We start from the raw sequence: 21,202 nt of genomic DNA on the forward strand, positions 1-21,202 counted from the left end.
CAATGTGACATGATAAGATAAACATGTATACAGTGCCAAGCATACATATAACTAGATTATGTTCTGCTTCTGTTTTGGACACTTCTGAGGGCTGGAACCCACTAGATCGCTTTTTTGGAGCGTTTAGGGAGCGGTTAAAGTAGCTAGAGCTTTCCCTAAATGCTCTGCCAATGTAAATAAATGTACAGTGGGATGCAAATGTTTGGGCAACTTTGTTAATCATCATGATTTTCCTGTATAAATCGTTGGTTGTTACGATAAAAAAAAGTCAGTTAAATATATCATATAGGAGTCACACACAGTAATATTTGAGAAGTGAAATGAAGTTTATTGGATTTACAAAAAATGCGCAATAATTGTTTAAACAAAATTAGGCAGGTGCATAAATGTGGGCACTGTTGTCATTTTATTGATTCCAACACCTTTAGAACTAATTATTGGAAATCAAATTGGCTTGGTAAGCTCAGTCAACCCTGATCTACATACACAGGTGAATCCAATTATGAGGAAGAGTATTTAAGGGAGTCAATTGTAAGTTTCCCTCCTCTTAATTTTCTCTGAAGAGTAGCAACATGGGGGTCTCAAAACAACTTCAAATGACGTGAAGACAACGATTGTTCACCACCATGGTTTAGGGCAGTGCTGTCCAACTTCATGGGCATGGAGGGCCATTTTTTTTTCAGACCCCATTGTGGAGGGCCGAAGGTTCTTGCTAGAGCCGCAGACCACCCCCCCCCCCCCCCCGAAAAAAAATGCAATTAAAAGACAATTGGATTGGCAGCACTTTTTACAAAATGCAGTTTAAAATAATGGTGAAGTTACGCGCGCCAGAAAACACGAGGGTTCCGTTGTGCGTACCAATGGGTGTGGCCATGGACCACGGGTGGAGACAAATTTACATGAACTTAGCAATGTGGGACATTAGATTAGGACAGTGGTGGTGAACCTTTTGGAGGCCGAGTGTCCAAACTGCAACCCAAAAGTCACTTATCTATCGCAAAGTGGCAACAGCAATTTAAACTACATACAAACGTTTTAACTCCTACATGAAAATTATGGAAAATCTAAGTTGAAAATAAACTGTGAAGATAAACAATTTCATCCATCCTACTCCTGAAAAATGTGGTTTTTTTTAGAACCTACCAGTTTTATTTTCCGTTTTAAAAAGCTAAAAAAGTAGGTTTAATGCTATTGTCTCATGATGACGATTCAGCTTTTCCATAGTCTCACAGTTCACAATCATGTGACCCCCAACAAGACAAATTCAGCAATTATGAGGCCCCCAACAAATCATGAGGCCCCCAACAAATCATGAGGCCACCAACAAGACAAATTTAGCAATCATGAAGCCCCCAAAAAATCATGAGGCCCCCAACAAGACAAATTCAGCAATCATGAGGCACATAAATAGACAGCATTTCACATAAATAAGCAGAATGCCCCTTTAATATGGTAGACACCTCTCACCTGGCTTCTGAATTCTCCTCTACTGGCTGCTGTGCCTAGCAATAGTGTTTTGGGCCGGATTGGGGATGATGTGTGGGCTGAAATGCCAGGTGACTGGTGTCCCCCCCAGTTGAGGTAGTGATAGATAGTGACAGGTGTCCCCCCAGCTAGATAGTGACAGGTGTCCCCCCCAGCTAGATAGTGACAGGTGTCCCCCCCAGCTAGATAGTGACAGGTGTCCCCCCAGCTAGATAGTGACAGGTGCCCCCCCCAGCTAGATAGTGACAGGTGCCCTCCCAGCTAGATAGTGACAGGTGCCCTCCCAGCTAGTGACAGGTGTCCCCCCAGCTAGATAGTGAAAGGTGCCCCCCCCCAGCTAGATAGTGACAGGTGCCCTCCCAGCTAGTGACAGGTGTCCCCCCAGCTAGATAGTGACAGGTGCCCTCCCAGCTAGTGACAGGTGTCCCCCCAGCAAGATAGTGACAGGAGCCCCCCCAGTTAGATAGTGACAGGAGCCTCCCCAGTTAGATAGTGACAGGAGCCCCCCCAGCTAGATAGTGACAGGTGCCCACCAGCTAGATAGTGACAGGTGTCCCCCAGCTAGATAGTGACAGGTGTCCCCCCAGCTAGATAGTGACAGGTGCCCCCCCAGCTAGATAGTGACAGGTGCCCCCCCAGCTAGATAGTGACAGGTGTCCCCCCAGCTAGATAGTGACAGGTGTCCCCCCCAGCTAGATAGTGACAGGTGTCCCCCCCAGCTAGATAGTGACAGGTGTGTCCCCCAGCTAGATAGTGACAGGTGTCCCCCCAGCTAGATAGTGACAGGAGCCCCCCCAGCTAGATAGTGACAGGTGCCCCCCCAGCTAGATAGTGACAGGTGTCCCCCCAGCTAGATAGACGACAGGTGCCCCCCAGCTAGATAGTGACAGGTGCCCCCCTAGTTAGATAGTGACAGGAGCCCCCCCCCCAGTTAGATAGTGACAGGAGCCCCCCCAGCTAGATAGTGACAGGTGCCCCCCAGTTAGATAGTGACAGGTGCCCCCCACTTAGATAGTGACAGGAGCCCCCCAGCTAGATAGTGACGGTTAAAAATTTCCGAAAGCCTCTCAAAAAAGCATAAGTCTGATCATAAATGAAAAGACATGAGAAGGCCACATCAAAAAGAAAACAGCCGGCACACACTGTGGAGAGCACCTAAACAAGGAAAGGGGAGAGGGGGAAGGGGAGGGGAAGACAGCCTCATCATAGATCATCAAAAAACAAAAATAAAAATAAAAACATCAGGAAAAAATAACAACCCCTGACGGCATCGCCACCAGTTTACAAAACAGAAACATGAACAATAGGCCAACATGATCAAGGCCAACAATACTGAAGCATCAAAAGCTAGTACAAAATTAAATACAAAAACTCAAATCATAATCTCGATTCAAACCCCCTCGACCCATAACCCCCAGGCATTTAATCCACCAAGCTTCTCTACGTGCTAATTCTTGTTTGCGGTTCAATTTTCCTCGCCAATCAGGGGGAACACTATCAATCACTTGGACTCTCATCTGTGAAATGTTATGTCGTGCTTCTGTAAAATGACTGGATACTGTCTGGGTAGAATCCTTGTTACGGATGGCAGTCTTGTGACCCAACATCCTTACTTTAAGAGGTTTATTCGTCATCCCAACATACCCAAGACCACATGGGCATACAATTAAGTAAACTACATAATTCGAGTCACAAGAGTACCGTCCCCTAACAACAAATCTTGTACCTTTAGAAGGGTGAGTAAAAGTACCGCCCTTAGTAATATCACTGCATAGATGACAATTAAGGCAAGGATAGGTACCTTTCCTAGCATTATCAGGAGGCCTGTCCCTTGATACCCGGTGGTGAAAAACCTTATCCCTAACAGTAGGGGCTCTCTTAAAAGACAAGAGAGGAGGGTAGCGGAACTCAGGAATACGCGGAAAAGCCCCTTGTAAAAGGTGCCAATGTTTACAAATGGCCTTGCCTATAGCTTCACTACTAGTATTAAAGGTAGACACAAATGGCATATGATGTTGTTTTGGTTGTCTCTTACCCCATCTACGTTTGTTGGATAGGATGTCAGAAGGATATCCTCTTGCTCTAAATTTAGATTTAAGGGTCTCTTGTTTTTCCTCTCGTTTGATGGGATCGGAGACAATTCTCGAAACACGGGTCATCTGGCCAGAGGGAATAGCATTCTTAATACCAATCGGATGAAAACTATTAAAATGTAAAAGTGAATTTCTATCAGTGGGTTTCACATATAGAGTTTACTCTACCTTAACCAATGAACAGGTTATCCGGGTATCAAGGAACACAGCCCCCTCCTTACTGCTATGCTCAGTGAATCTGATAGCTGGACACTTGGAATGAAGAGAAACAATAAACTCCATTAGGGTCAAATGTGGCCCCTCCCACAAACAAAAAATATCGTCTATATAACACCACCAGCACTTGGCATGCTGGCAGAAAAGTGGGTGAGTATAAACAAAACTTTCTTCATATAAACCCATAAATAAACCAGCATAGGAAGGGGCCACATTCAACCCCATGGCAGTCCCCCGTTGTTGTATATAGAAAGAACCCTGAAAGGAACAATAGTTAAATCTCAAAATAACATTCAATAATTCAATAATGAAATGACGTTATGCACTGGATAAATCTGACTGTTGCATCTGGTACCACTCTACCGCCGCTACTCCTCCATCGTGTGGGATGGAGGTGTAGAGGCTCTCTACATCAAGGGTGACAAGCAATGCTCCCCCACCAAGCTCACCAACAGAGTGAAGCCTGTCGAGGAACATGCTGGTCTCCCTGATATATGAATCCACAGAAACCACAATAGGTTGTAGGATACGATCGACATATTGTGCTAGCGGCACAAACACAGAACCCACGCCAGCCACAATGGGTCACCCCGGTGGCTGGCGTGGGTTCTTATGTATCTTAGGAAGAGTGTAAAATGAGGGAGTCTTTGGCCTGTCCTGTTGGAGAAAAGCATATAAAGCATCATCAATAAGACCATTAGTTTTAGCTTTTTCTAATATGCATTTAATACGAGACTGAATCTGACATAATGGATCCTCATCAACTCGCATATAAATATCCTGCTGGGATAACTGTGAAAGTATCTCTTGTTCGTAATACTCAGTGTCCAATACAACGACTGCCCCGCCTTTATCAGCGGGGCGGATAGTTATTTCAGTGCGTTGCCCCAATTGAAACAACGCCTGATGCTCAACTTTAGTTAGATTGAAATTAACCATTCTAGAGTCATACTGTGATTCAATGAGATTAACTTCTTCCTTAACCTCCTGAGCGGTCTGGACGAGCTCAGCTCGTCCATCACCGCCGGAGGCTGCCGCTCAGGCCCTGCTGGGACGATTTTTATCAAATAAAGTGCAGCACACGCAGCCGGCACTTTGCCAGCCGCGTGTGCTGCCTGATCGCCGCCGCTCTGCGGCGATTCGCCGCGAGCAGCGGCGAAAGAGGGCCCCCCTAGCCGCCTGAGCCCTGCGCAGCCGGAACAAAAAGTTCCGGCCAGCGCTAAGGGCTGGATCGGAGGCGGCTGACGTCAGGACGTCGGCTGACGTCGATGACGTCACTCCGCTCGTCGCTATGGCGACGATATAAGCAAAACAAGGAAGGCCGCTCATTGCGGCCTTCCTTGTTTATTCTGGGCGCCGGAGGCGATCGGAAGATCGCCTCCGGAGCGCCCTCTAGTGGGCTTTCATGCAGCCAACTTTCAGTTGGCTGCATGAAATAGTTTTTTTTTTATTTAAAAAAAACCCTCCCGCAGCCACCCTGGCGATTTAATCAGAACGCCAGGGTGGTTAACCGTCAATAAAGGTGTCAATGACAGGATGACTCGGGGGTAAGAAACTACTCTTATTTCGTAAGCCAGTCCCTGAAAGAGAAAGTGTGTTAATATCTTCAGTAGTCCCTGAGTTTGCACCTACAAAGGGATTTGAATCGAAAAAATGCTTAAGTTCCAAAAAAAACGAACCAGTTCCTGATCGATCAGAAAAAAATCAGATGAATTGGTTGGGCTGAAGGATAGTCCATAGTTAAGGACCCGTTCTTCCACAGCCGTCAAAGGATGACTTGAGATGTTAACGACTAACGTCGGACTTTCGGATCTTTCCTCTGCCGTAAAGTCATTTGTCCCCTGGCGTTTCCTACATTGGTACCTTCTACCGCCCCTGCGTCTCCGCCCTCCCGGGCCATCGGGGACGCATCCCGGGATGACGGTAAAAAATCACTGGAGGAGGAATTAACCTCAGAGGTGACTGGACGAGAGCCCTTGGGTCTGGGTTTTAAAGGTTTACCAGGTCGTCTGTTTCTGACTGGAACCACCGGTCTCTGCCAGGCATAAACATATCCTGTGGCATAATCAGCCAGATCTCTGTGATATTTGGATCTCTTAAGATCTTCACCGGTCTTCCTGTAGGTCTCCATCCTCTTATTCAGGTCACCAACGTAAGTCTGAAATTCATCAGGGGGTAGGATATTTTTCAATTGCTCACCAATGATATTAATCTTGTCGTCAATAGAGGGTAATTCTTTCTGTATCCGAGCTACTGTACACGTCATGGCATCAAATGATGCTTTATTCCATATGCGCTCCCACGTGGAACAAAAGTCCGCATCATTAGGAAACAACATTGGATAGATCGTAGAGCGTACAGCTCGAGGGATCTTCTTATTGCGACAATACTCAACCAGAGTTTTGGCATGTAGATCCAGGTCCACTCGCCGTATTTTTGTCCGCATACGTATTGCGTTCACGCGATCTGCGTTCCTATTGGTCTACCATGGATCACATGATTTAGAGCAGTTCTCCACTGAAATTCACTTTTACATTTTAATAGTTTTCATCCGATTGGTATTAAGAATGCTATTCCCTCTGGCCAGATGACCCGTGTTTCGAGAATTGTCTCCGATCCCATCAAACGAGAGGAACAAGAGGCCCTTAAATCTAAATTTAGAGCAAGAGGATATCCTTCTGACATCCGATCCAACAAACGTAGACGGGGTAAGAGACAACCAAAACAACATCATATGCTATTTGTGTCTACCTTTAATACTAGTAGTGAAGCTATAGGCAAGTTATTCAGTGTCACAGCGCCAGGGGCTCAGTTGGTAATAAGCACTCCAATCCACCTCCAGGGATAGCTCTTGCACATCTGCTCTGCTCCTATGTGACTCAGTGCACAAAACAGAGAAGCAGAAGAGATGTTTCCCTCAGTGGATATATCAGCTTTTATTTCACCATGCAAGGAACATCAATGAAAAAGATAACACATAACTTACATCAGGAGGGTCCCATGCCAATATAGGACCCCCTCTGGCTTCTTCGCTTCCCACCCTTGTGGTACTCAGAACTATTAGGAATACGATCAGCAGTGTCCAGCCCACTCTCGTCCCAACTAGTTTCGGCCTTTTGCCGTCATCAGGGGATACGAGAGCGAGCAGGCTAGGGCACATATATATAGATAAAATATCGTAGTTACCTCTCCTGGGTGCGGCTGCTGTCACCTGTCGGAGCGCCGAGCGCTCTGAAGAGCACTTCCGGTCGGCGGCCATACTGGATCCGGGTTACGTGATTGGAACGCATATACGTTCCACCAGTATTTTTATGCGAAGTGTCGCATAGACATAAAGTTACATACAGCCGTGGCAAATTGTCAATGCCACTATGCGGAATATATGCGAAAAAGAAGACGTCGCATAGACATAAGGAAATGCACGTCTTAAGCTCATATGTGTGCAACCTTGCTTGTAACAGCAGCGGCATCCCAGTCATTATTTCATAATCAAAATACAATATAAAATATAAAATACGTAAAATACCAATAATTACACTCATAAATCCTAATCATAAAATACATAATATAAAAAGTATATCTAAGAGCAAAATAGCATTAGATTCAAAGAACAAGTGTCCATCTTTCACTTCTATTATAGCACCATCTACTGTCCATCCAAAGTATTGCACCTAATCCCAAAGAAATTTACATATTCAAAGATTCTTCCATCTGTTCAAATCTCCACATCTGTTACTACTAATATTATTCCTAAATGGGAAATGGGAATATGACATCTCTAAACATATAAAAAATAAATGCATTCAGTGTACAGTGTACAATCAAAGATAAAAGTTATAAATGATGAATAGTCCCACCTTCCATAAGACAAACGAATGTTTCCATGCAATTCATGAATTAGCTAAAAAACAATTAAGATTAAAATCTATATTAAGACCACTCGGAGACATACAATTTAACTTAATAATCCAATTCATCTCTGCTCTTGCTAGATCCCTATCCTGATTATTACCCCTCCACTTTCTTGTGATCTGATCTATGGCCGAATATATAAGACCCCTAGGATTGCAGTCGTGATACGCCTTAAAGTGCGCCGAAACTGAATGGTCCATATAACCCTTCCTGATGTTGTTAACATATTCGTACAATCTCTCCCTGAGTGCCCTCGTGGTCAAACCGACATATTGTAAGCCACAAGGGCACTCAAGGAGATACACCACCATCTTAGATTCACAGTTCAAAAAGGACCTTATCTCAAATTTTTCCCCACTTGTGTTATTGTAAAAGGAAGTGGTTTTCCGTGCAACTGTGGTACAGTGTCTGCATGCATAACAACTGCCACATTTATAGACAAGACGTCTACAAGACGTCCGGAAGCCTGTGTGGGTATATCTATTGCGCTTCTAGTGACAATATCTTTCAAGTTCGGAGCTCTCCTATAGGTGACAGTAGGATTTTCTGGTAAAATATCAGCCATTTCAGGGTCTGCCATCAATACATGCCAGTGTCTCTTTAAAATCCTTTTTATTTCCCAATGCTGTGTACTGTAATCTGTGATCATGGAGACTTCTCTCCCATTATCTCTCTCCATTGGCTGTTTGTGAATGATCTCCTTTCTATCTTTCTTCTCAATTTCCAGCCTAATATGATCAATCTCCTCCTTTGTGTATCCCTTTTCTACAAATCTAGCTGTCAGTATATCCGCTTCCTTCCGAAAATCTTCAGGATGGGTGCAGTTTCTATACACTCTGAGGAGTTCACTTTTAGGTACTGACTTTAGCCACAACTCATGATGGCAACTGTCTTTGTGAATGTAGCTGTTGCGATCAGTGGGCTTGAAGAATGTGTGGGTCCTCACATTGCCATTGTCGTTGGAAATAATTAAATCTAGGTACTCTATTTGGTTAGTACTATAATTGCACGTAAATTTTAAATTTTCATTATTGTTATTAATATGGTCTATATAAGCTATAGGCAAGGCCATTCGTAAACATTGGCACCTTTTACAAGGGGCTTTTCCGCGTATTCCTGAGTTCCGCTACCCTCCTCTCTTGTCTTTTAAGAGAGCCCCTACTGTTAGGGATAAGGTTTTTCACCACCGGGTATCAAGGGACAGGCCTCCTGATAATGCTAGGAAAGGTACCTATACCTGCCACTTAAGGACCACATGATTTTCTTCTGATCGGTGCTGCGTGGACTCTCCAGCCTGCAGCACCGATCAGGAAATAGCCAGGGCGATCAGACTTCCCCCCTTTTTTCCCCACTAGGGGGATGTCCTGCTGGGGGGGTCTGATCGCCGCCGGCTGCCCGCACTTTCCGGGGGGGTGCTCTTCAAAGCCCCCCTCCACAGCGCTTTCCGCCCTCCCCGGCTTTCCCTCCCTCTCCCTTATCCTGTGAGCGGAGCAGGACGGAGTTCCATCCTGCGCTGGATAGGATAGGCTTCTGCCTATCAGATGCCGGTGATCCCTGGCCAATCAGAGGCCGGGGATCGCCGATCTACGTCACGGCGCTGCTGCGCAGCAGCGCCGTGTGATGTAAACAGCGGGGATTTCTTCCCCGGATGTTTACATTATGCGTGCGAGCCGCGATCGGCGGCTCGCACACTGTTCACGGAGACAGTCTCCGTGAACTAGCATGGAAAGGCCGCTCGATCGAGCGGCCGTTTCCATGCTATACGACTAACGACCCACCGACGCCTATGGGCGTTAGGCGGTCGTTAAGTGGTTAATTGTCATCTATGCAGTGATATTACTAAGGGCGGTACTTTTACTCACTCTTCTAAAGGTACAAGATTTGTTGTTAGGGGACGGTACTCTTGTGACTCAAATTATGTAGTTTACTTAATTGTATAATAAGGGTATAAGAGGCGCCCTGGTGTAATAAAAGCATCTAAAAGCAGTTTAAAAATGGAAAATAAATTTGAGGTAGCTTACCTCAGTGACGAAAAAATCTTTGTATTTTACAAAGGTTTTTATTAGTAGCACAGGCAACGCGTTTCGCGGGTCAGAGCCCGCTTCCTTAGGCCAATAACAGTGCCTACAGCTTTTAGATACTGTTATTGGCCTGAGGAAGCGGGTTCTGACCCGCGAAACGCGTTGCATGTGCTACTAATAAAAACCTTTGTAAAATACAAAGATTTTTTTGTCACTGAGGTAAGCTACCTCAAATTTATTTTCCGTTTTTAAACTGCTTTTAGATGCTTTTATTACACCAGGGCGCCTCTTATACCCTTATTGTGCAATCATACCCCCTTACCTCACCCGTCTGAGAGGTGGGTACAGACCACATGTGGCTTCGACCACTGCGGATATCTGTCCCCTTTCTTTTACCAAGGTGAGCGACCGCATCCAGGTCCCTAGGGACCACCCCGAGTGGAGTCGGGTTTGTTGTCTCCACCTGCTTCCTGTGGTCGGTTGCCCCCCTGCAACCCACCTTTGTGAGTAATGTCTTACTTTTATTACGTTCCATTGTTTTTGACATACTACACCATTGGGCTCCCACTTTTGTCTCCTGTATCTTTTCACTAGAGGGTGTTTTTGACACTCACATCCCACTACTTAATTGTATGCCCATGTGGTCTTGGGTATGTTGGGATGACGACTAAACCTCTTAAAGTTAGGATGTTGGGTCACAAGACTGCCATCCGTAACAAGGATTCTACCCAGACAGTATCCAGTCATTTTACAGAAGCACGACATAACATTTCACAAATGAGAGTCCAAGTGATTGATAGTGTTCCCCCTGATTGGCGAGGAAAATTGAACCGCAAACAAGAATTAGCACGTAGAGAAGCTTGGTGGATTGAACGCCTGGGGGTTATGGGTCGAGGGGGTTTGAATCGAGATTATGATTTGAGTTTTTGTATTTAATTCTGTACTAGCTTTTGATGCTTCAGTATTGTTGGCCTTGATCCTGTTGGCCTATAGTTCATGTTTCTGTCTTTGTAAACTGGTGGCGATGCCGTCAGGGGTTGTTATTTTTTCCTGATGTTTTTATTTTTATTTTTGATGATCTGTGGTGAGGCCGTCTTCCCCTCCCCTTCCCCCCCTCCCCTTTCCTTGTTTCGGTGCTCTCCACAGTGTGTGCCGGCTGTTTTCTTTTTGATGTGGCCTTCTCATGTCTTTTCATTTATGATCAGACTTATGCTTTTTTGAGAGGCTTTCGGAAATTTTTAACCGGCCACACTGAGGGGACACCTATGATATGGTATTGGTAAATGTACGCATCCGGTGACGCATGCGTAAATTTTTACGCGTACGGCACGCGTTGACATCATTTTTACGTACCGGAAGTTTTTATGCGTATTTTTATGCGTATTTTTGTCCGCATGCGTATTGCGTTCACGCGATCTGCGTTCCTATTGGTCTACCATGGATCACATGATTTAGAGCAGTTCCCCATCAGGTCCTCACCCCCTGTCAGGTATTTCCATTGGTTGTTAAGATTTCAAACTCATTGGTTGATTGTGTAACTGACCACTATTTAAAGGAGGTGTGTTTTATGATTAGTGATAGCAGTATGGCTTGACAAAGGACCAGAGGCGTAGCTAGGGTTTTCAGCGCCTGGGGACAAAGACTATTAATGCGCCCCCCAAAGTCAAGGTCGTGCCGCGCCAAAAAGGGGCGTGGTCACATAATAAATGTGGGCGTAGTTATGGGTGGAGCCAAATGTATATGGAGGTTAGCAGGCTCACGCTCACCCACCCTCCCTCAGTATGTACCTTCCAGCATGTTCCAAGACAAATTCAGCAATCATGAGCCCGCCCCATCAAGACATATTCAGCAATCATGAGGCCCCCAACATAACCAACTCAGCAATCATGAGGCCCACAACAAGACAAATTTAGCAATCATGAGGCCCCCAACAAGACAAATTCAGCAATCATGAGGCCCCCAACAAGACAAATTCAGCGATCTTGAGGCCCCCAACAAATCATGAGGCCCCCAACAAGACAAATTCAGTAACCATGAGGCCTCCAACAAGACAAATTCAGCAGTCATGAGTCACATAAATAGACAGCATTTCACATAAATAGGTAGAATGCCCCTTAATATGGTAGACACCTCTCACCTGACAGCAGTTCTCCAAAATACACTCAATCTGACGTGGTTCCCCAAAAATAGGTAGCCCCAGGTCTATAGTTGTCCCCAGAATAGGTGGCCAGCAGTATAGATGTCCCCAGAATAGGTGGCCAGCGGTATAGATGTCCCCAGAACAGGTAGCCAGGGGTAGAGATGTCCACAGAACAGGTAGCCAGGGGTATATGTGCCCAGTATATGTAGGCAGGGGTTAGTGTTGGGCAAACAGTGTTCGCCACTGTTCGGGTTCTGCAGAACATCACCCTGTTCGGGTGATGTTCGAGTTCGGCCGAACACCTGATGGTGTTCGGCCAAACCGTTCGGCCACATGGCCGAACTAAGAGCGCATGGCCGAACGTTCCCCGAACGTTCGGCTAGCGCTGTGATTGGCCGAACGGGTCACGTGGTTCGGACCCGAACGCGCTCTGATTGGCCGAACTGTCACGTGGTTCGGGTAAATAAATACCCGAACCACGTCATATCTCCGCCATTTGTCTGTGGGTTTAGCTTTGGGTAGGCAGGCAGGGTAGTTCGCGCTCCAGCCACGCCCAGTATATGTAGCCAGGTATGGTATATATGCCCAGTATATGTAGCCAGGGGTATATATGCCCAGTATATGTAGCCAGGGGTATATATGCCTTGTATATGTAGCCAGGGGTATATATGCCCAGTATATGTAGCCAGGGGTATATATGCCCAGTATATGTAGCCAGGGGTATATATGCCCAGAATATGTAGTCAGGGGGTATATATGCCCAGTATATGTAGCCAGGGGTATATATGCCCAGTATATGTAGTCAGGGGGTATATATGCCCAGTATATGTAGCCAGGGGTATATATGCCCAGTATATCTAGACAGGGGTATATATGCCCAGTATATGTAACCAGGGTTATATATGCCCAGTATATGTAGCCAGGGGGTATATATGCCCAGTATATGTAGCCAGGGGGTATATATGCCCAGTATATGTAGCCAGGGGTATATATGCCGAGTATATGTAGCCAGGGGGTATATATGCCCAGTATATGTAGCCAGGGGTGTATATGCCCAGTATATGTAGTCAGGGGGTATATATGCCCAGTATATGTAGCCAGGGGTATATATGCCCAGTATATGTAGCCAGGGGTATATATGCCCAGTATATGTAGCTAGGGGGTATATATGCCCAGTATATGTAGCCAGGGGTATATATGCCCAGTATATGTAGCCAGGGGTGTATATGCCCAGTATATGTAGCCAGGGGTATATATGCCCAGTATATGTAGCCAGGGGGTATATATGCCCAGTCCATGTAGCCAGGGGGTATATATGCCCAGTATATGTAGCCAGGGGTATATATGCCCAGTATATGTAGCCAGGGGTATATATGCCTTGTATATGTAGCCAGGGGTATATATGCCCAGTATATGTAGCCAGGGGTATATATGCCCAGTATATGTAGCCAGGGGTATATATGCCCAGTATATGTAGTCAGGGGGTATATATGCCCAGTATATGTAGCCAGGGGTATATATGCCCAGTATATGTAGTCAGGGGGTATATATGCCCAGTATATGTAGCCAGGGGTATATATGCCCAGTATATCTAGACAGGGGTATATATGCCCAGTATATGTAACCAGGGTTATATATGCCCAGTATATGTAGCCAGGGGGTATATATGCCCAGTATATGTAGCCAGGGGGTATATATGCCCAGTATATGTAGCCAGGGGTATATATGCCGAGTATATGTAGCCAGGGGGTATATATGCCCAGTATATGTAGCCAGGGGTGTATATGCCCAGTATATGTAGCCAGGGGGTATATATGCCCAGTCCATGTAGCCAGGGGGTATATATGCCCTGTATATGTAGCCAGGGGTATATATGCCCAGTATATGTAGCCAGGGGGTATATATGCCCAGTATATGTAGCCAGGGGTATATATGCCCGGTATATGTAGTCAGGGGGTATATATGCCCAGTATATGTAGCCAGGGGTATATATGCCCAGTATATGTAGCCAGGGGTATATATGCCCAGTATATGTAGCCAGGGGTATATATGCCCAGTCCATGTAGCCAGGGGGTATATATGCCCAGTATATGTAGCCAGGGGTATATATGCCCAGTATATGTAGCCAGGGGTATATATGCCCAGTATATGTAGCCAGGGGTATATATGCCCAGTATATGTAGCCAGGGGGTATATATGCCCAGTCCATGTAGCCAGGGGGTATATATGCCCAGTATATGTAGCCAGGGGTATATATGCCCAGTATATGTAGCCAGGGGGTATATATGCCCAGTATATGTAGCCAGGGGTATATATGCCCAGTATATGTAGCCAGGGGGTATATATGCCCAGTCCATGAAGCCAGGGGGTATATATGCCCAGTATATGTAGCCAGGGGGTATATATGCCCAGTATATGTAGCCAGGGGTATATATGCCCAGTATATGTAGCCAGGGAGTATATATGCTCAGTATATGTAGCCAGGGGTATATATGCCCAGTATATGTAGCCAGGGGTATATATGCCCAGAGTAGGTAGCCAGGGGGTATATATGCTCAGTATATGTAGTCAGGGGTATATATGCCCAGTATATGTAGCCAGGGGTATATATGCCCAGTATATGTAGTCAGGGGGTATATATGCCCAGTATATGTAGCCAGGGGTATATATGCCCAGTATATGTAGCCAGGGGTATATATGCCTAGTATATGTAGCCAGGGGTATATATGCCCAGTATATGTAGCCAGGGGTATATATGCCCAGTATATGTAGCCAGGGGTATATATGCCCAGTATATGTAGCCAGGGGTATATATGCCCAGTATATGTAGCCAGGGGGTATATATGCCCAGTATATGTAGCCAGGGGTATATATGCCCAGTATATGTAGTCAGGGGGTATATATGCCCAGTATATGTAGTCAGGGGGTATATATGCCCAGTATATGTAGCCAGGGGTATATATGCCCAGTATATGTAGACAGGGGTATATATGCCCAGTATATGTAGCCAGGGGTATATATGCCCAGTATATGTAGCCAGGGGGTATATATGCCCAGTCCATGTAGCCAGGGGGTATATATGCCCAGTACATGTAACCAGGGGTATATATGCCCAGTATATGTAGCCAGGGGGTATATATGCCCAGTATATGTAGCCAGGGGTATATATGCCCAGTATTTGTAGCCAGGGGGTATATATGCCCAGTCCATGTAGCCAGGGGGTATATATGCCCTGTATATGTAGCCAGGGGTATATATGCCCAGTATATGTAGCCAGGGGGTATATATGCCCAGTATATGTAGCCAGGGGTATATATGCCCGGTATATGTAGTCAGGGGGTATATATGCCCAGTATATGTAGCCAGGGGTATATATGCCCAGTATATGTAGCCAGGGGTATATATGCCCAGTATATGTAGCCAGGGGTATTTATGCCCAGTCCATGTAGCCAGGGGGTATATATGCCCAGTATATGTAGCCAGGGGTATATATGCCCAGTATATGTAGCCAGGGGTATATATGCCCAGTATATGTAGCCAGGGGTATATATGCCCAGTATATGTAGCCAGGGGGTATATATGCCCAGTCCATGTAGCCAGGGGGTATATATGCCCAGTATATGTAGCCAGGGGTATATATGCCCAGTATATGTAGCCAGGGGGTATATATGCCCAGTATATGTAGCCAGGGGTATATATGCCCAGTATATGTAGCCAGGGGGTATATATGCCCAGTCCATGAAGCCAGGGGGTATATATGCCCAGTATATGTAGCCAGGGGGTATATATGCCCAGTATATGTAGCCAGGGGTATATATGCCCAGTATATGTAGCCAGGGGGTAGATATGCTCAGTATATGTAGCCAGGGGTATATATGCCCAGTATATGTAGCCAGGGGTATATATGCCCAGAGTAGGTAGCCAGGGGGTATATATGCTCAGTATATGTAGTCAGGGGTATATATGCCCAGTATATGTAGCCAGGGGTATATATGCCCAGTATATGTAGTCAGGGGGTATATATGCCCAGTATATGTAGGCAGTGGTATATATGCCCAGTATATGTAGCCAGGGGGTATATATGCCCAATCCATGTAGCCAGGGGGTATATATGCCCAGTATATGTAGCCAGGGGTATATATGCCCAGTATATGTAGCCAGGGGTATATATGCCCAGTATATGTAGCCAGGGGTATATATGCCCAGTATATGTAGCCAGGGGTATATATGCCCAGTATATGTAGCCAGGGGTATATATGCCCAGTATATGTAGCCAGGGGTATATATGCCCAGAGTAGGTAGCCAGGTGTCCCCCTCCATAGCTCCCCAGCAGGAGGGGAGCAGCGCAGAGAAGAGGGAGAGCTGCTCTCCCTCCCTCGCTGTCCCCTCCATTAATGTCCGGGTGCTGGCAGCGGCGGGCGGAGCTTACCTCCGTCTCGTCGCAGCGCGGATTGATCTGCCGCTACTCTGGTCTAGTCCAGACCAGAGCAGCGGCTGCGGGACCCGAACTTCCGGGCGGCGCTGAAGCGAGATGGAGGTAAGTCCCGCCCGCTGCGCCAGACACCCGGACAATAACGGAGGGGACAGCGAGGGAGGGAGAGCCCTAAGGTGAGAGAAGGGGGGGAGATTGCCCCCTTCTCCACCGTCCTCATAGCTCTCCCTCTTCTCTTCTCTGCGCTGCTCCCCTCCGCAGAGAAAAAAAAAAAACAGCTCAGCTGGGCGCCCTTAGGGACCCGGCGCCCGGGGGCACTTGACCTGCCCCGACCCCCCCTAGCTCCGCGCCTGCAAAGGACGTCAAGTTCGAAACAGTGGGCTGTCGCCATTGCTACATTTTTTGATTACTGACTGAATGTCATTTTAATGACGTTTGAATAAACAGCTTTTTTACTACATTCGGTGGTGCCAGCTTTGTGGAATTTTTGTTACTGGGTCACTAGGTACTGTGACCATGAGCTAAGGCACACAAATGTCTTCTTGCATGGGTGCTTCTCCATTTTTGTGAATTGTTAATATAAGCATAAAATTGTCCATTAACAATATAAAAATCACCTTTGTTTCTCAACTGGGAGCCAACACTGGCAGTGTTGGGCATTCACTCAGGCATATGCAATCCACCTGCTCTCTGCAATTTGCACTGGATGCTCTTAAAGAGGAACTACTTTCCACAAGGCAACAAGGTTTACAGACAGCAAACTGTCATGATCAAGCAGGGGCATAACTAGAAATCACTAGGCCTCCCTGCAAAACTTTGGATGGGGCCCCCTCCCCCCCTCGCTTTCTGCACAGGTGAACTGACAACTGATGTTATTCAGTGAAGCAATGCAGGCATTTTCTCTATCAATTACATTAGCGTCTGTGATAAAATGTGCATGTTTTCATACATACTGACACACATGGTGTGCATGAAACGCATACAGAAAACTTACAGACAAGTATACTCCCAGCCTCAGCTTATTACACTCACTCTGTCCATCTCTGATGGAGCAGAACTGGGACTGCAGACTTGTCCAGCATCACTACAGTATACAGCACTTGGAGGGGGGTAGAGAAGTTGGGGGCCGAGTGCTGTACACAAGATCCGGCTGCACACTGAATAGGAACTGTCTACAAATCTCTGTCTACAAAACTTTGTATGATTCCTTATTGATTGGTGCCTGAGCAGATGCACTTATTAGAACAATTGTGCAGAGAACAGAAAGTTTTTTTCTTTCTGTTCTCTTAGTTATCAATCTCTCAGGACAGGGAAAATAAACTTCTTCCCCCCACGGGGCCCCTGCAGCTTCTGGCCCTCCCTGCGGCTGCATCCCTTGCAGGATCTATTGTTACGCCCATGGGAACAAGGTTATGACATCACACTGTGGGAGGGTTTTCACTACAATATCAGCCATACAAACTACCCTGATGATCTATTCGAGAAAAGGTAAAGATTTCTCAAATCCGCTGCTCTCTCAGTTAATCTTCTCCCACACACCTTGTTAGAAGCAAATTTTAACTTTACTTGATGTACTTCTAAATTTAAATACCTTGGCGTTTATCTTACATCTCGATACTGCGACCTGTATGAGGCGAACTTTCCCTCTACTCTGAAGCTGATTTCCCAACTTTTAAAAAGTTGGTCCTCATATAAGGTCTCATGGCTAGGTAGATGTTTGGCATGTAAAATGATCATACTACCTAAGCTATTGTATTTATTCTGCTTGCTTCCTATTACTCTCACGAAACGCTCTCTATCGGTCCTGCAATCTCAGCTGAACAGGATTGTTTGGAATAATAAACCAGCCAGGGTTAGGTCTCATGTAATGTACAAGCATCCGCTACAGGTGAAGTGGGCCTTCCTAGTGTTTGGCACTATTACTTGGCAGCTAAACTGAGACAGATATTGGATTGGGGCCTAGAATCTACTACTCCTCTTTGTTATCCTTTTGAATCATCGTCAATTTTTTCTTTTTATTTGCCCTCTTTAATCACAGTGGTAACTGGTCATGACATAACTTCCTTTTCTCGTAAAAACACGATAGTATCATCACTAGCTAAACTTTGGGTGTCTATAGCCCCTCAATTTGATTTGATGTCCCTTCCTTCCTCTAGGTTATCCTTTTTGGGGAACCCTCTTTTTACCCCTGCTTTTTATAGTCCTCAGGTATTCTCCTGGTGGAGAGAACGGGGGTTAACCTCAGCTAATACATTTTGGTTTCTTTGGAAATGCATTTCTTTTTCGGTGTTCAGATTTGGTAGAGGTGCCCCCCTTAGTGAAACACTGTGGTATTGTCAAATTCAACATTTTATTTGTTCCCAATTCCCTTTCCCTCCCAATAATGAACTAAAAATGTTTAAATCTCTTTATTTTGGGTTTTCTAGATGTATGGGTCTTATTTCATGCATTACTTCTTGGACGTAACCCTGATGAGAAACTATATATGAGAGCTTGGGAACGTGAATAGGGAATTCAGATTTCTTTATCAGACTGGTCAGTTTCATGGGCCTCAATTTCTAAGGTAGTCAAATCTAATATTGTTAAAGACACAGCTGTTAAGCTCCTTTTTCGGTGGTATTACACCCCAGCCAAATTACATAAATTCTACTATTCTGTGTCTTCGCTCTGCTTTCGTGGATGTCGTTCTGATGGTACACATGTTTTGGGAATGCCATTAAATTTTGGGACAAATGGAAAACTATGGCCTGCCAGGTTTTTGGATTTCTGATTTCACTGTCGGCCTCTCAAGCTCTTTTATATATCCCCAATGACAATGTACCTGGTATTTTTCGCATTCTGTATAGATATATGCTTCTAGCTGCCCAGTGGAGTATTTCCTTCCAATGAAAATCTTCTACCCTTGACATCTCTTTGGTTGCTCAGAGATTGGACATAATTATGTTAATGGTTAGATGGTATTATCTTAGTATAGAGAATCTAACTAAATTCAACCTTATCTGGAAAAACTGGAAACTCTATAGACAATTATGAAGGGCCTACTTGATTATCTTACTATGGATATTTTACATTCCTTGGATTCTTCCTTTTTTTTATTTCTCTTAAACCCTCCCTTGGTTATCAGGACCCATATTTGATACTACTTGATATGACATGGTTTGTCTTATTTTGTTGTTTTTCCTTTTGCCTTTCTTTTTACACAGGTTTGGTGAGCTTACAGACTTTACTAGACTTTAAATTTGAGTTGATCCCTGGAATCTCAGTAGGGTGGTTCTAGTCCCCGATTTTCCAGGTGGATCAGATTTGTACTTTTTCTTAAGTTGTATGTATATGCTCAACCTGTTGTTTTTTTATTTTTCTATGAATATTGTATTGTTCATTGTTTGTTTGTTGGTATATCCAATTTCTATTCTATGCTTTAATAAAGCTTTCTTTAATAATAATAAAAAAGATTTCTCGTGGGGAAAAGGGGTTTCAGCTACTGATTGGGATGATATTGAATCCTTAGTTAAAGTCCCTCTTTAAGAACTTAATTAATATTCATAGCAGTGTTCTTTCCAGGCTTCAAGCTTGCTTAATCATTATTAGTGATAGTGGAAAAGATATCCATCATTTTAAGATTTTAATGTCTACCATTAGTAAGGGGATGGACCTACAAGCTCTTCACAAGCTTTTTCAGCACCACAAATAAGGCTGTTCAAATTGAACTTGGAAATTGACCTTCAAAGTTAATTCATATTACACCTTTAGGAGTTTAGGAACAAGACCCTCTGCTTATGTAACTCTATTGAAATGCATTCCCAGACTGCTAATACTCATCGATACAAGTGATTTTTTTTAAAATCTTCCCAGAGTCTTTGCTAGAGTATATTAACTGTGTACATAGTTTTGTAAACTGGGATTTTTTATCTACATTAAACCCAGCCATTCCGATTGCACCTTGTTTAAAAACTCCTGTTGATAAGTTCCCCTTCTCTTTCAGGACTTTCCTTTTTGAGTCTTTAGCTCACCTCCTCCAAGCAGACACAAGACATGCCAATACAGTGGGATGCGAAAGTTTAGGCAACCTTGGTAATTGTCATAATTTCCCTGTATAAATCGTTGGTTGTTACGATACAAAATGTCAGTTAAATATATCATATAGGAGACACACACAGTGATATTTGAGAAGTGAAATTAAGTTTATTGCATTTACAGAAACTGCTCAATAATTGTTTAAACAAAATTAGGCCGGTGCATAAATGTGGGCACTGTTGTCATTTTATTGATTCCAAAATCTTTAGAACTAATTATTAGAACTCAAATTGGCTTGGTAAACTCAGTGACCCCTCACCTACATACACAGATGCATCCAATTATAAGAAAGAGTATTTAAGGGGGTTAATTGTAAGTTTACCTCCTCTTTTAAATTTCTTTGAAGAGTAGCAACTTAAGGGTCTCAAAACAACTCTCAAATGACGTGAAGACACAGATTGTTGAACATCATGGTTTAGGGGAAGGATACAGAGAGCTGTCTCAGAGATTTCAGAGGTCTGTTTCCACAGCTAGTAACATATTGAGGAAATGGAAAACCAAAGGTTTAGTTCAAGTTAAGGCTCGAAGTGGCAGACCAAGAAAAATCTCAAATAAACAGAAGCGATGAATGGTGAGAAAAGTGAGAGTCAACCCACAGACCAGCACCAAAGACCTACAACATCATCTTGCAGCAGATGGAATCATTCTGCATCGTTCAACCATTCGGCGCACTTTACACAAGGAGATGCTGTATGCAGAGGAATCCTTTTCTCTGCTCACAGCACAAACAGAGCCACTTGAGGTATGCTAAAGCACATTTGGGCAAGCCAGCTTCATTTTGGAATAAGATGCTGTGGACTGCTGAAACTAAAATTGAAATATTTGGGCA

At 44.7% G+C, this 21,202-nt stretch overlaps 1 protein-coding gene across 1 annotated transcript in view; it reads left to right on the forward strand.

Moving 5' to 3' along the window:
- The first annotated feature begins 6,381 nt into the window (after window positions 1-6,381).
- LOC137533511 (olfactory receptor 10A7-like) overlaps window positions 6,382-21,202 on the forward strand; it is a 49,058-nt gene continuing 34,237 nt past the window's right edge. The window contains exons 1-2 of the mRNA XM_068254887.1: window positions 6,382-6,502; window positions 19,503-19,507. Coding sequence (XP_068110988.1) covers window positions 6,382-6,502; window positions 19,503-19,507 — 126 coding nt within the window. The remainder of the gene's footprint in view (window positions 6,503-19,502; window positions 19,508-21,202) is intronic.

Source organism: Hyperolius riggenbachi, chromosome 9, assembly GCF_040937935.1.
Source record: "Hyperolius riggenbachi isolate aHypRig1 chromosome 9, aHypRig1.pri, whole genome shotgun sequence".
Taxonomy (NCBI): Eukaryota; Metazoa; Chordata; class Amphibia; order Anura; family Hyperoliidae; genus Hyperolius; species Hyperolius riggenbachi.